The sequence below is a fragment of the Rana temporaria genome, chromosome 9, assembly GCF_905171775.1.
Source record: "Rana temporaria chromosome 9, aRanTem1.1, whole genome shotgun sequence".
In the NCBI taxonomy this organism is placed as follows: domain Eukaryota; kingdom Metazoa; phylum Chordata; class Amphibia; order Anura; family Ranidae; genus Rana; species Rana temporaria.
This window is the reverse complement of record NC_053497.1, coordinates 94,401,305-94,417,834: the sequence shown is the minus strand read 5'-3', so window position 1 is coordinate 94,417,834 and position 16,530 is coordinate 94,401,305. Positions and strand designations below refer to the sequence as shown.

The window sequence follows — 16,530 nt, the reverse complement described above, 5'->3', positions numbered from 1 at the left end:
CTACACTTTTCAATTCCAGGACCATAATTTATATGTATTGAGAGAGACAATGAAGCACAATGCAAGCAAACCAAGGGAACATTTTCTACACTTTCTGTTTAACAATGTTCTACTGGTAAAGAAAAAAAATACAGCTCCAGATAGAGCTGCTTGGCTGGGCAATCGCTTCCTGGAGACCACGGGTGCTGGCAATGCATGTAGCAGAGAACAAAAGAAAAATATTTGGACAGCCGCACTCCTGGGAATTCCCGAATTGTCCTTTAATAGTAAAATGGAAATAAATGGAAACTGTTGATTCACTATGGGCCAGATTCACAAAAGAGATACGACGGCGTATCTCCTGATACGCCGTCGTATCTCTGAGAGTATCTATGCGACTGATTCATAGAATCAGTTACGCATAGATAGCCCTAAGATCCGACAGGTGTAATTGACTTACACCGTCGGATCTTAGGATGCAATACTTCGGCCGCCGCTGGGTGGAGTTTGCGTTGTTTTCCAGCGTCGGGTATGCAAATTAGCTTTTACGGCAATCCACGAAGGTACGCAAGTTCGTTACGTCGTCGCTAGTCGGTTTTTCCCGTCGCAAAGTTAGGCCTGCTTTTTCATGGCTTAACTTTAGACGAGCCATGTTAAAGTATGGTCGTCGTTCCCGGGTCGAATTTAAAAATTTTTTTTTGCGTAAGACGTCCGGGAATACGAAAGTACGTTACGCACGTCGCCATTCAAAAAACACGTCGGGGCGCCATAATTTCACGCAATGCACGTTGGGAAATTTCCTAACGGAGCATGCGCAGAACGTTCGGCGTGGGAACGCGCCTAATTTAAATGGTACACGCCCCATTTGAATTAGGCAGGCTTGCGCGGACGTCTTTACATTACTCCGCCGCAAGTTTGTACTCAAGTGCTTTGTGAATCAACACTTACGAGGAAAACTTGCGGCGGTGTAACTTAAAGACGATACGTTACGCCATTGCAGTTCTCTATGAATCTGGCCCTATGTATTTTCCAACTACCTGTATAGTCATATGCAGGTTACGTAGTGTTGAATCCCAGGTTTTTAAAGTGGGCTTCTAGTTCTGTGTGAACTTTGTCCAGGCCTGCTCTATGGATTTATCCAGTTTTTTTCTCAGAAAATAGGTGCAGGAACTTCCCCTATTTGAGTCACCCCTTGTCTCTGCCCCCTATCCACCTCCGAGTACCATCCCTTGGTTCCACCCTTCTACCCACCTCCCAGTACCACCCATTTTAGAGAATACAGAACCATGTTTTTTTTGTGGTGTTAAGTCATGTGTATGCAATTTGTTATTGATAACAAAAATGTAGTAACATAGACCCCCAGCAATAATAGATCCCCCCACCACCATAGATCCCTCACACAACATTATACCCCCTAGCAACAATGGGCCCCCTTTTACAAAAAAACACCTCAGCAACAATAGACCCCAAGCAGCAACAACAGATCTTCCAACATAAAGCAACAATAGACCTCTCCCTTAACAGTATATCCCTCCCAGCCTCAATTGACCACTCAGACACCCCCTAGTAACAATAGACTCCCATGCAAAAATAGATCCCCCAGCAGCCAGCATCATAGACTCTCTAGAACCCAGCATCATAGACTCTTTAGCACCCCTTGCCATTAGATACATTCAGTGCTGGAGGTGCCAGAACTGTGTTCCCCCATATTTCCGCTGAAAAAAGCCCTGGGTTTATCAAACTATTTCTTAGTTGTCTATATGCAAGGCATGACATGTCTTTCATTTATTGAGCTCTATCTGTTCTTATATAAGAAAAGCCATGCTTTTATCATAATAATCTTAACCTCTTACCGCCCGTGCTATAGCCAAAAGATGGCTACAGTGTGGGCCAAAATTGCCGGGACCGCATCCATGTACGTCCTCCCGTGCATGTGCTGCCTGCATGCTCCCAGCCAATGACAGATGATCACATGATGTAAACAGAAGCTGGTAATCAGCCTTTTTCCCCTCACGCTGATACCATAAGGAGAGAAAAAAAACGCTCCACACCCACCTTGCTGCTAAGCAGTGCCCACCATTGCCACCTACCAGTGCCCCCCAGGCCACCTACCAGTGCACACCAATGCCAGCTATCAATGCCCATCAGTGCCACCTATCAGTGCCACATATCAATGCCCACCAGTGCCACCTATCAGTGCCCATCAGTGCTGCCAATCAGTGCCCATTAGTGTCTCATCATCAGTGCTACCTATCAGTGCTATCTGTTAGTGTCACCTACCAGTGTCTATTAGTGCCCATCAGTGCCACCTATCAGCACCCTTCAGTGTCGCCTATAAGTGCCCATCAGTGCAGCCTCATAAGTGCCTCCTGATTAGTGCCCATCAGTGCAGCCTATCAGTGCCCATGAACATCAGCACCATCAGTTCCTGTTTGAAAATTTAGCAAAATCAACTATGAAAACGTTTTTCTTCCAAATTTTCTGTCTTTTTTGTTTGTTTAGCAAAAAATAAAAAACACCATAAGAAATCTCTATTTGCGTGAAAAAAAATGATAAAAATGTCATTTGGGTACATTTGTCATTCAAAGAGTGACGGTGCTGAAAGCTGAAAATTGACCTGGACAGGAAGGGGGTTTAAGTGCCCAGTAAGCAAATGGTTAATAACGCACTTAGTAACCAATCAGTTTCTAGGTTTTATTGTCAAAGATTAATTGAAGAAGCTGAAGTTATAAGGTGATTGAATACTATGCAGAAAAGCAACAGATTCTGTGTGCACCAGTTTTAGTAAATATCCCCCTCTACTGCCCTGTACACACGATCAGTTCATCTGATGAAAACGAACTGAGGGATTATTTCATCAGATATCCGATGAAACTGACTTTCATCAGTCTTGCCTACACACCATCGGTTAAAAATCCAATCGTGTCCAACGCGGTGACGTAAAACACAACGGTGTGCAGAGAAAAATGAAGTTCAATGCTTCTGAGCATGCGTCGACTTGATTCTGAGCATGTGTGGTTTTTTGACCAATGGATTTCCCCACAGACGATTGTTTTTTCTATCGGTTTTTTAACCAATACGAAAAATTTCAAACAGGTTCAGAAAAAAACTGATGGGACCCACACACGATCGGTTCGTCGGATTAAAATGGTCCATCGGTCCGTTTTCATCAGATGAACCGATCGTGTGTACAGGGCATATGACTACTATAAGCAATGGTTATATATTTCTACATCTCAGGAAATTTGCATGGTGGATATACCCCTGAAGGGGTCTTCAGGATCTAGGAACCATATGAATAGGCCATGACCCTGTGACTAAGTACAGTTGTTGCACTCAGTGCCAAGGAGAGCGCCCAAGCAGAACCCAGTGCCCCAAGAAACATTACAGGCTGTCCCTACCCTGGGGTCCAGGAACAGTCCCCAGGGTATTACTGAGGTTAGACCAATCCAGATGCACTGCTTCAATTGTTCTTGTACAAGGCAGTGAAGAGTTGTTTGAAGAATTTAAAAAATAAAATGAATTGTGGAATTAAGAAAACAATTTAAGCATGGAAAAATTCTCCATAAGAAAATAGAGGTCCATCATGTAAGGACACTAGGAAAAAGCTGAGTGGCATAGGGATACAGTAGTACTCTATGGGTATGCCCAGCAACGCTTTTATCAATGTCAACTAGGTAGCAGCTTATAACATAAAGTCTATGAATATCCAGCCTGTGTCCTGTACTGTATGGTTATGATATGCATGCTAATGATGTTGACAGTGCTTTATATAGACCCAAAAGCCAGGCTTCTCTTTGACTTTTCTGACTCAGTACTAAAGCCAGAAGGTTGTGAAAGCAGTCTAGTAACTTGTATTTTTAGAAGTAGGTCAACAATGACAGACTATATATAGCTATAATACCAAGTATGTTTTAATGACACATGCATTTGTATTGAATAATATACAGCATTGAAAGAAACCACTGAAAAGGTTGTTAAGGCAAGAATAGTAAGGGTAACACACTTTGGGGTTGATTTACTGAAACTGGAGAGTGCAAAATCTGGTGCAGCTGTGCATAGCAGCCAATCAGCCTCTAACGTCAGCTTGTTCAAGTAAGTTTTGACAACAAAAACCTGGAAGCTGATTGGTTTCTATACAGAGCTGCACCAGATTGTGCACTCTCCTGTTTTAGCAAATCAACCCCTTTGACATGTAACATACACATTCCTGTTACTGAACAATGACACATGAATGAAATGGATATTTAGATATATAAATGCGATATAGAAAAAAAAAGTAAAAGATACACAAGCTACAAAAAAATATATCTTTGCAAGGTTGAAAACGTAAGATGTTTAGTTAAATTGCTTTTGGTATTTGTGCAATGGCGTAAGAATACTACTGGGTATTTCAATTAAACTTTGCAGTAATTTTCCATAGACACTCCCACAATGGTTAAAAAAGCTCTATTTTACTGTTTCACAAGGTTGAAATAAGGACTGTTGGAGCATCACCCTCTAAACTGCAAAGTAATACATTTGATGAAAGCTGTACTTTACAGAAAATATTATAAAAATTACTTGATACGTTATTTCTGATTCATAAAGACATGCATAAATATGAGCAAATACCTAATGTCTACTGGTGCCTGCTGCAGGCAGTGCCCAAATACACAAACGTTATTTACCATACATACTATTAGCTAGATTCACATCGGAGAGGCTAACGTTAGGCAGACGTAGCGTATCGCATATACGCTATGCCGCCGTAAGTTAGAGAGGCAAGTGCTGTATTCACAAAGCACTTGCGTCCTAAGTTACGGTGGCGTACCGTAAATGTGCCGGCCTAAGCGCGCCTAATTCAAATAAGGAACAGGGGGGCGTGTTTTATGTTAATGAATCGTGACCCAACGTGATTGACGCATTCGCCGTCCGTGGACATATACCAGTGTGCATTGCTCCAAAGTACGCCGCAAGGACTTATTGGTTTCGACGTGAACGTAAATTACGTCCAGCCCCATTCATGGACGACTTACTCAAACGACGTCAAATTTTCAAAATTTGACGCGGGAACGACTTCCATACTTAACATTGGCTAGGCCAGCTTTTTGGTGGAATAACTTTATGCCTGAAAACGCCTTACGTAAACGGCGTATCTTTAATGCGATGGGCAAGCGTACGTTCGTGAATAGGCGTATCTCGCTGATTTGCGCATTCTAGGTGTAAATCAGCATTCACACCCTTAGCAGCCGGTGGAACTAGACAGCTAAGATACGACGGCACAGGCAGTCGTATCTTAGCTACATTTAAGTGTATCTCAATTTGAGAATACACTTAAATGTACGACGGCGCAGATTCAGAGTTACGATGGCGTATCTACTGATATGCCGGCATAAACCGCTCTGAATCTGGCTGTATATGTCTATTACATAGTAGCCTATCTGGGATGCTGCTGCTGCTATGCTGTGTTTCTGCCACATCCATAAAATCTATATTGATAATTCCTAAACTTCTAAATTTCTAATTTCTAAACTAAAAAAAACATTTTGTATTTCATACCAGCCCTTAGATGAAGTGTCTCCTTAGTTTTATTCCATATTTTCTTCCTAATTTGTTCCTGGCAATCTTGCAAATAATGCACTTCCTACCCTTGGATGGTCACGATAATTGAATCCACTGTATCTATTTAAAAATATTCATGGTTATCACCCAGGCTGCGGTGCTCTTTTGGTCTACTACAACGTCTTCCCCCTCTTCATCTTTGTTACAAAGAAAGGTGTAGAAACTGTAGTTTACTAAAGATAGCTTGGATGGAAAATAAGATTGTTTAGGTATTCAGTTCACACAGAAAGTAGCAAGGACACTGCATTTTTGGCAACATCGTGTCTGGAACAGGGTGCAGCAGAATGAGAAGTAGTGTCATCAAAGTGAACCCCCTAAAATGTTTCTATTAACATGTGATTAAATAATCAGACTACAAGGAAGCAAAACAAATGGCATAGGATATAATCCTGGAGATGCATCCTGCTTGGGCTTAATCTATAACTATGCCTAACAATTATTTTCAGGGCCAGTCTTAGTTGCCCTGTGAAAATATTTAGCATCATGATTCCATCCACTAGGTCTAGCCTTTAAAGTCTTCTAAAAAAGGGCCGCAACTTAAACCAATATTAAAGAAACTAGTCTAATGCATGGGACTTCTCCCTGATCTCTAACATCCTTATTTCAAAACATACTATGAGGCCTACGGGGGAAAATAAACTTTAATAAAACAGAATGCAAAACGTTAGATGATGGTGATATATATGATTCCCTAAAAGTGAAAGGTCTTTCTAGAAGCATGCCTACTGTGTAGGTTACAATGAAGTGAAGTTAATAATTTAACTGTACAAAATCTAAAATGGTGTCCTGTCTGATTGCTTAGATCTCACTTAGATAAGGTGAACTAAAACTCTGCTGTCCTAAATGCTGTTATGTGTGCCTGTCGACTTATCAGAGACTGATTCTAAACTATACTAAAGTCCCAGCATGGTGCAGGAAACCATTTAAAAAAACAGCAATGCTTATTGGCTGTTGAAAATTCTATGTTAACAAATCTATTATCATGCATGTTTATCTCAGGATCAATATGATTAATTCGATAAGTTGACTGCCTTTTTTGGGTACATTAAAGTGATTGCAAATGCAATAAATAAAAAAAAATAACAAACAGGTTTATACTTACCTGCTCTGTGCAATTCCATTGCACTGAGCGGCCCAGACTGTCCTCTTCTCAGGTCCCCAGCCAACGCTTCTGGTTTCTATTCCCCCGGCAAGTGCCCCATAATGAGCCGCTTTCTATGGGGCACTTATGTGGGCTCACTCCCGATTCTTGCTGTCTGCGTCTATTGACACAGACAGCATGACAGTAGTGGGAGCCAATGGCTTCTGCTTCCTCATCAAAGCCTGTAATACCGGGAAGTGAGGTGAGAGGAGAGCTGCAGATGGGCATGGCACTGGATTGAATGATAGCTCAGGTAAGGTAAATGGGGGGAGGGTGGGTGAGGGGTGATACTGATGGCTCAAAATGTTTTTCTTAATAACCACTTTAACCACGGTGGCCATTACAACATGTGCACTCCCCCTGGGACAACAGATACATGAAAAGCTGCTTTGTACACAGACATGCACAGGCAGCTCAGTAGGCCTGCTGGAGAAGAGTACCTATGATCCACCCAACTCTCCACCCATGTGAATTTTACTGACAATAAATGCCGTCACTGATTTGACCAGCAGATATTCTGGAATTCGTGTTTATATGCTCATGGGATATTTAGTCCTGCCCCCAGCATGGAAGGAGATTATGTGAACGCACCCTGACAAGAAGTGAGGCGGAAGCACATTAAAAGACAGAGGGGTGAAAAATTCAGATAGGTAAAAACAAGGGGGCAGATCCACGTACAGCGGCGCATTTATCCGCCGGGCATAGCGTATCTAAGATACACTACGCCGCCGTAACTTACTTTTTTTTTTCAAATCCACAAAGAATCCATTCAAATCTCTGTAATGGGGGCGTGTTTTATGTAAATACGTCGTGACTCAACGTAAACAAAGTTTTTTTTTAACTGCGCATGCGCTGTCCGTGGGGGTATCCCAGTGTGCATGCTCGAAATTAACCCAGAACAAGCCAATGCTTCCGACAGTGACGTCATTCTATGCAAATCCCTATTCGCGAACGACTTATGCAAACTACGTAAAAAATTCAAATTTTGGCGCGGGAATGACGGCCATACTTAACATTGAGTACGCCTCATAACAGTAGCTTTAACTACGGAAAAAGCCGAACGCAAACGACGTAAAAAAATGCGCCGGACGGACGGACGTTCGTGGATCGCCGTAACTAGCTAATTTGCATACTCAACGTGGAATTCGACGGAAATGCCACCTAGCGGCCGCCGAAAAATTGCATCTTAGATCCGACGGCGTACTAAGACATACACCTGTCGGATCGACCCGAGATGCCGTCGTATCTTGTTTTGAAGATACAAAACAAAGATACGACGCGGGAAATGTAAAATTACGCCGGCATATCAATAGATACGCCGGCGTAATTCTTTTTTGGATCTGCCCTTAAATGTTTACATAAGGAATAATATAACAATAACAGAGTTCTTGATGAAAATCGATGCATTTAAATGGAAAGATTTAAAAAAAAAAATAATACAATTAATACTACTATAAGGACAAACTTACAACTCTTTATAACATTTTGATTTTTGGAAGTTCCTCTCTGATCCCCACATCTGAAATATCATATGTAGATCTTGTGTTATTCATATTATCTGCGATAAGGAAAAGTATAAAAATGTAGTGCTGATGGTTAAGGAGAAACTTCCGTATCTCACTAAGTGAATATAGTCACTGGGTGTGAGACAGTGAAAAATATAAACAAAAAAACAAAAAGTGGATAAAAATAAATGTGCTAATAAGTCCACATGTAAAAAGAAAAGAAGGAAACACAATATATGTCCATCAATATGACGTGTAGGTAAACCATGGAGGAAATAGACGTGTAGCCACATAGATCACCATGGAGAAAATTTCTTCCAACTGAATGAAATAGATGGAATACGCTTACCAGCACCAATGGATCTACCTATCAGCGACAGCAGATCATGTATGCATTGGAAATCCAATTGGCTCAGCTTGTCTGTCTCATGACTCAGACTTGGCCGTCAGAACCCGACAGTCCTCGGCTAAAGACCCTGGATGGATGATGTCCTGGATAGGAGGAACAGACCGGAGCTCACAGGGTATCCACCCTGTTTCCAACGAATGTTGAGACGATTGGGAATGAGAGGAACCCCAGAAAGGGTTACTGAAGCATGATGGAACAACTCCAAAGATTAATCTGAGCACATGGAGAGTTTTTTTTGGAGTTGTTTCATCGTGCTTTAGTAACCCTTCCTGGGGTTCCTCCACGGTTTACCTACACGTCATATTGATGGAGTGAGAGACAGAAGTTTCTCCTTAACCACCAGCACTACATTTTTATATTTATCACTCTTGCAATTTTTGTCACATTGTTGTGTAGCAGCTTTACTCACTCTTTGCTTTTTAGATAAGTGCAATATTTATTTATTTTTATGCAATAAGGAAAGCATTGGGAGTGCTGCTGACCAACAGCATAGGCAGTGTAGGGCATGCAAGCACTGAATGTTATGTAGAAAATCCTGACTGAATTACATGTAGGTAGCAAAATGCTGTGTATCTTATAACATTAGAGGTAGGGGCTTGAAGAGTTTTTACCTTTTTCATCCTTTGTTATATCTTAATGTTGTTGATGTCCTGCAGCCACTTTGCAGCCTGTCCCGTTCCTATGCACTACAATGATAAAAGGTTGCATGTGTTTTTCTCACATGGCATATTTCCTAATTGCTCCTGGCTGTATTTGTTTATATCAGAGGTCTCTTTAAGCTGAAGTTTAATATGAGTATATTTGAATTTCCTTTTACTTCAGACTCACTCATCAACATGTTAATAAAATATTTAAATAAATCATTTCTATTGTCATTACATACTTTATTCTAGATCCAGTAACATCATCATTGGGGTCTGTGTTTCTCCTTGCAAAGCAAGTAGATCATGACTGGTGTGAGAAGCTTATAGAGTGCAGTACATAGCTTCCGAAAACATCATAACACCCTGCCTCAGTACTCCTGCAGGAACCTTAAGCCCTTATGCAAGCAGTGGGTTTACTCCTCAGAGGCATTATGAAAATATCAAAATGTCTTAAAGGGTGGTTGTTAGTCCGGAAGAGTGTGCATTCCTAGGCAGGCTGTATTAGCATGCTAAACAGCCTAGTTAATTCCCATGTGTGATTCTGAGACCCAATAATTGAAAGAGCTGAAATGCAATGAGTGGAAGTGGTGGGCCAGGGACAGCAAGGCTGTGAGAAAAGGCTAGATAATGTTGATGTCCTCCAGCCTGGAAATGAGAAAAGCTCTAGCTGACATACTACAGCTTTTAATGCACACTCTGAAAAACTCACAATTCGCTGTGAAATCAGAGTAATCAATTTCAGTAGAGGAAAGTCGCCTGTATGGCTATTCAAGACTGAAAGTAAGGCTGGTGTTCAGCTTAAAATGGCGACAACAGTGGTCTATACCTTGTCTTGTAGTTTTCTTTGAGAGACAGGGACAAAGAGCACAAGAGTACAAAACAAGGACCTTTATATCAGTATCAGCAGCTATTTTTTTTTCATTAAAGTTAGCAATTACTGTATTTATTGGCATATAACACTCACTTTTTCACCCTGCAAATCGGTTGCAAATAGTGTTATACGCCGATATCGCAATTTGGGCTGCCTCGGAGAGAACGGGGAGGGGGGTGGGACAAGTGCTGTAGGAATACCTACAGCAAGAATCTCCTGTTTACTCAGCGGCCTCTGTAATAGGAAGTCCCGTCTCCTGGGCCGGCATTGGACCAGTGTTCTGTCTATCATAGAAGCCGGCCCAGGAGGTGGTACTTTGAATTAAAGAGGACGCAGAGTAAACAGGAGATTCTCGCTGTATGTAATCTGACGGCGCTCATCCCGCCCCCCTCCCTGAGATGGGCATTGATCAGGCTGCATTCAGGGCAATGGGGAGGCTGCAGATGGACATTAATCAAGCTTCATTGATGGGCAATTGTGAGGCTACAGATTGGCATTTATTAAGCTGCATTGGTGGGAAATTGTGGAGCTGCAGATGGGCATTGATCAGGCTGCATTGATGGGCACTGACCCTTATTTTGCTTCAAAAGTTTTTTTATTTAAAATTTAAGTTTTTTTCCTGAAACTTTCCTCTTAAAATGAAGATGTGTTATACGTTGATAAATACAGTAAATTTAAATAGACTTTCTAAGTCATATTATCATGTTTATAAAATGTTAGTGGTTGGGCTTACATCTACTTTAACAATTTATGATTGCGTTCTTTAAATTGAACAGCTGAGGTATTGTCTTTTACAGTATGCACAGATCACCCATCTATCCTTTTAACCACTTAAGCCCCGGACCATATTGCTGGTCAAAGACCAGGCCACTTTTGCGATTCGGCACTGCGTTGATTTAACTGACAATTACGCAGTCATGCGACTTGGCTCCCAAACAAAATTGGCGTCCTTTTTTCCCCACAAATAGAGCTTTCTTTTGGTGGTATTTGATCACCTCTGCGGTTTTTCGTTTTTGTGCTATAAACAAAAATAGAGCGAGAATTTTTAAAAAATGAATATTTTTTTACTTTTTGCTGTAATAAATATCCCCCAAAAACATACAAAAAAACAATTTTTTTCCTCAGTTTAGGCCGATACGTATTCTTCTACATATTTTTCGTTAAAAAAATCACAATAAACGTTTATTGATTGGTTTGCGCAAAAGCTATAGCGCTTACCAAATAGGGGATAGTTCTATGGCATTTTTATTAATTTTTTTTTTACTAATAATGGCGGTAATCACTAGGGAGCGAAGAAGGTGTTAAGTATGTTCCCTGGGTGTGTTCTAACTGAAGAGGGGGGGTGGACTGACTAGGGGAAATGACTGATCGCTGTTCATACATTGTATGAACAGACAATCAGGCATTTCTCCCCCTGACAGGACACACACAGCTCCCGGTTCTCGCTCTGTAACGAGCGATCGCGGGTGCCTGGCGGTGATCGCGCCCGCCGGGCATGTGCGTTGGCATCAGGGGCGAGCAGGGTGCCCTATTGGCAGCTCGGCGAGATGACGTAGATCTACGTGATCTCGCCCAGCAGAGCCGACCTGCCGCCGTATAGCTGTCCGCAAAAAGTGATTACTAGCCAGATCTTTAATTCAATGTTTTTTTCATTTTTCTTTAATACAATGCTTTAGCTTGGGGTAAGCACACTGGGCAGATGTTGATGACAATCTGTTCAAGAGCTGCCTCCTTTTCACAGTACCTTGCTACAGTGTTAAAAATAAATAAAAAATTAAACACTGTGCATCTAAAATACCACACGCTCAACCCAAGTGCACCAAAACACCCTACCGTATTTCCATATAATCATTTTTTTTAAATATCAGAGCTATAACTCTTAACCTCCCTAGCGGTATGATTATTTCAGATTTTAGGAGCGGTACCATTATTTGCAAGGAAATTTGGCATTTTATTCTGTAGGCTTGTAATTTTTAGGAATAACTCACTTAAATATGACCAAACAAGAGTCTTGTAGGCATACCGGGTATTAATTTTCTTTAAAAACAAAATCATAAATTATAATATAGGAAATAATTATAAATAATTATAACAAATAATAATATAATTATACCAAAATTATTCAATAATGTAATCAACTCAAAATCACTGAAATTTGCTCAGTTGCAGAATTGTCGCTGTAATTACTTTTCTTTTAATGACGAATTTCCCCACAAATCGCTATCGCACAATTCTGCAAGTGATTATAATTTATTATCGCTGTTTTCTAGCTGCTCTAAAACCATTTTTGACATAAAGGGAAACTTTTGGTTGCTATGGACAATCTACAGTTTGCAGGTAGAAAGAACAGTTTTTATTATATAAAAGAACATGTATGGCACTGGGCAGACCACTGGGGACAAGGGGGGTGTGCCACTGGCAGGGATCAAACCAAAAAAACTGACAGGCTATTTGTAAATCAATCTATAGAACAACTTCAGTACAATAAGTCTGCCCATAGATGGATTGAAATTCAGCAGGAACTGGCAAAATGTCAGTCTCCCTGGGACGGACTCCACTGCCGCCATATTTGTAAACCAAATCGCTTTTTAACCTTCTAAATGTAAGTTTTATAGCTTCATTAAAGTATTGTTCATTTTTTTATGGATTTACGCTATGTGACCTTCTTCTTCTGCTTTCCTCTTTCTGAACATCTATGCCGTATTGGTGAGAATTTGATATCACCCTCCATCGATATATCCTTTATGGGAATTGTGATTCTATTAGACATGTGCACACTGAAATATTTTGTTTTGGAATTTCGTTTTCGTCCGAAAAATAAAATGATTTAGTTACTTCCGAAATTTGTTTTTATTCATTTTGTTTCATTTAAAAATGCATTCGTCTGAAAATCCGAATGAATTAAGGTTGAATCTGTCATTGAAGGCTTATGGTGTCTGTCAAATGTTCTAAGAAGTTTTGACGAAGCAGCTAAACTGTACAACGCCGCAATCATACATTTCTGGTCAAATGCTCGGCCCACAAGCTATAGTAGAATTCTAATGTTGTATGACTAGTAATAATTATACTTATTAATTATTATTACTAGTCAACCAACATTAGAATTCTTCTATAGCCTATGGGCGGAGCATTTGACCATAAATGTCCGCTCGTGTTGATCGTATGTTTTAAGCTGCTTCGTCGAATCTTCATGTCTCTATAATGTCAAATCTTTTCTCTCTATGTCGAATAATCTCAGACTAATAGAGTTAGGTTAGGCACATTCAACCACAGGTTCGATAGACACAGATTGCTATTGTCACCGTCATGTCGAATCTTCTATCTATATTGAACTGTTGTCACTACGAAACAAAAATAAAGCATTTTTATGTCGGATCTTTCAGATTTCGGACTCTGCACATTCGTTATAGTTTGTTAAAACGAACGCGAAAATCCCCAAAATTCAGCCAAAAATGCATTCAGATGAAAACTAATGCACATGTCTAGATTCTATGAATATCTGGATGTTTCATGGTCACGTCACTGAGGATTTCCAAGGCTTCGTACACACGACCGAGAAACTCGTCATAAAAGAAACATCGTTTTCATCGACGAGTTCCTTGTCAGGCTTGTCGAGAATCTTGTCAAGCTTTCTTTGCGTAACACTGTCAAGACAAAATTTTGTTGTTCTCAAACGCGGTGACGTACAACACGTACAACGGCACTATAAAGGGGAAGTTCGATTCCACTGGCACAACCCTTGGGGCTGCTTTTGCTAATCTCATGTTACTGCGTGTTAAGTAAAAGTTTGGTAAAAGACGATTCACGCTTCTCAGTCTGTTACAGCGTAACGAATGTGCTATCTCCATTACGAACGCTACTTTTGCCGAAGGTGTGCTCCCGTCTCATACTTTATTCTGAGCATGCGTGGGTTTCTAAGCATACACACAAACGTGTTTCTCATTGTAAACCAGCCCGATGAGAAACACGACGAGAAAATTAAGCCTCCCGACAAGAAAAAAAAAAAGAGAACTTGTTGGCAGAGCTTTTTTGCCGAGGAAAACGGTCGTGTGTATTTTTTTCGTCGAGAAAACTGTTGTGGTTCTCGATGGGAAAAGTTCTCTTATTTCTCATCGGGAGTCTCAATTTCCTCATCGTGTTTCTCGTCAGGCTGGTTTACAGCGAGAAACACGTTTGTGTGTATGCTTAGAAACCCGTGCATGCTCAGAATAAAGTATGAGACGGGAGCGGACCTTCGGTAAAAGTAGCGTTCGTAATGGAGATAGCACATTCGTCACGCTATAACAGACTGAAAAGCGCAAATCGTCTCTTACCAAACTTTTACTTAACACGCAGTAACATGAGATTAGCAAAAGCAGCCCCAAGGGTTGTGCCAATGGAATCGAACTTCCCCTTTATAGTGCCGTTGTATGTGTTGTACGTCACCGCGTTTGAGAACAACGAGATTTTGTCTTGACAGTGTGTACGCAAAGAAAGCTTGACAAGATTCTCGACAAGCCTGAAAAGGAACTTGTCGAGGAAAACGATGTTTCTTTTACTACGAGATTCTCGGTCATGTGTACAAGGCCTAAGTCTTCATCCATTTTTGTCACCTGACAACACAAGCTTGTTTGACTCACAGAATGTATGTTCCCCTGAGATCAAAACTATCTGGTAAGCCTTAATTTCATCGGTGGTGGTTCACCTCACTTTCAACTATTGTTTATGTTCACTGTCTGGATGTCAGCATGATGCTTTGAAGTTTTCATTCATCTTCTCACAGTCCTTTTGTTTCAGACACACAGTGGACTTTTATTGTTTTTTGCAAAAATACTCAGTTGTTCAGTTTTGCTTCTTCAATACAACATGATATTGTTTTCACATTTATATTGATTCACATCCCAATATTTATTCACACAGTCTGGTTGTCATTTGTAATTTTTTGACTTGGACATTTAGCGCTACACTATATTTTTTTTCTGTGTATAGCTATGATCTGTTTGCTGTGTTAGCTGCTAGTTGCTTAAAGGCAGAATGGGGTTATTTTTTACACTATTTATGATAATTGACTATTAGTCTTGAAAATGGCCAGAATTTTGAATCTTGATTCTTCATCATAGGCATATACAAGATACACTGCTACATTAAAGTTTTGAAAATTTTAAATAGATTTGACAAACTCTGCAAAATGAGCCTGAGCAGATTGTCCATCCCTAGTTGTTTTTTGTAGCCATCAAACTGTCCCAGACTCCCCAGTAGTTATTAAGGATGTTTTTAGGTCAATAACATTTTTTTAATTAAAATGTGTTAATACGTTTGTTGTCTATTAATAGTATCTAGCAACATATAATCTAAGCAACACATTTTATTAACAATTGCTCTCCCTTTAAACACATAATGAGTGATTTGCTCCAACAAGTTTTACATCAGCTCAAAAAATGATCTGCTTAGCCACCAATTGAGATTACCAGATTTTTGTCTCTTTACTTTTAATACTTTGTTTTAATTCTGTTGGCTGTTTAATGTACAATGAGGTGAGTAAAACTTAAGCTTTCAGTAAATCATCCTCCTTACTGTTCACAAGATTAAGTCAAGCAATGGAATGGTAGGTTATAAATGAGATGATCAAGACGTACACTATGCCAGTTTAGTGGTGAGGAAATTATGCATGTACTAAACTGTTCGAAGCATGTTAGAAATGAAGATAGAAAATTTATTGGAAAGCGGAGCTTACTTTTTGGTGTACAGGTTCCACAGTCTAATAGTCTAGTCCAGTCTGTAAGATAATTAATAGATGCCATTTATTCCTCTGCTGTCCAGTTGGGTTAAAATAAAAAATAAAAAAGAAGCAAAATAAAAAACAAACACAAGCACATGTCTGTACATGAAAACTAAAACGTCAGATGGCTGACAAAAAACACAGACAGCACACAGACAAATCTGCACATTAGGGGGTAATGTACTACAAGGTGTATTACAACTTTTCGATAAATGATTTAACATTTTTTTTCCCCACCCTGACTGTGCTTTTAAAATAAATGTTTCCTAATAATGAGATCGCCTGGAGTGCTGAATAGCCCAGATGTCTCGAGAAGAGGCTGCAGCACAGGGTAGGTTCACCTTTTTAACTTTGGGATATTCAACTTTCTCTGAGAATTTGCCTAAAGGGTGTTGATGTCAAATTCACCTAGAGCACCATGGGCAGAAGTACACTTTTTACAGTATAATGCAGTATTTTAACAAAGGGATCCACACTAAATAAGTTGACTTTGCTGTTTTTGTGCAAGGTCCACTTTAACAATTATCATACATGTTTTAGTAAATTGCCCCCTATGTGATATTGCCTTAATGTTTACTGTATATGCAGCATGCTGGATCTGCATGTTTTGTAGTAACAA

The 16,530-nt window shown here is 40.2% G+C and overlaps 1 protein-coding gene across 2 annotated transcripts in view; it reads right to left on the bottom strand.

Moving 5' to 3' along the window:
• Positions 1-15,998, bottom strand: part of TENM1 (teneurin transmembrane protein 1) — a 493,379-nt gene extending 477,381 nt beyond the window's left edge. For both annotated transcript variants that reach the window (XM_040323926.1, XM_040323927.1), the window contains exon 1: positions 15,867-15,998. In XM_040323926.1, coding sequence (XP_040179860.1) covers positions 15,867-15,933 — 67 coding nt within the window. In that variant the 5' untranslated portion in view covers positions 15,934-15,998. The remainder of the gene's footprint in view (positions 1-15,866) is intronic.
• Between the last annotated feature and the right edge of the window lie 532 nt (positions 15,999-16,530).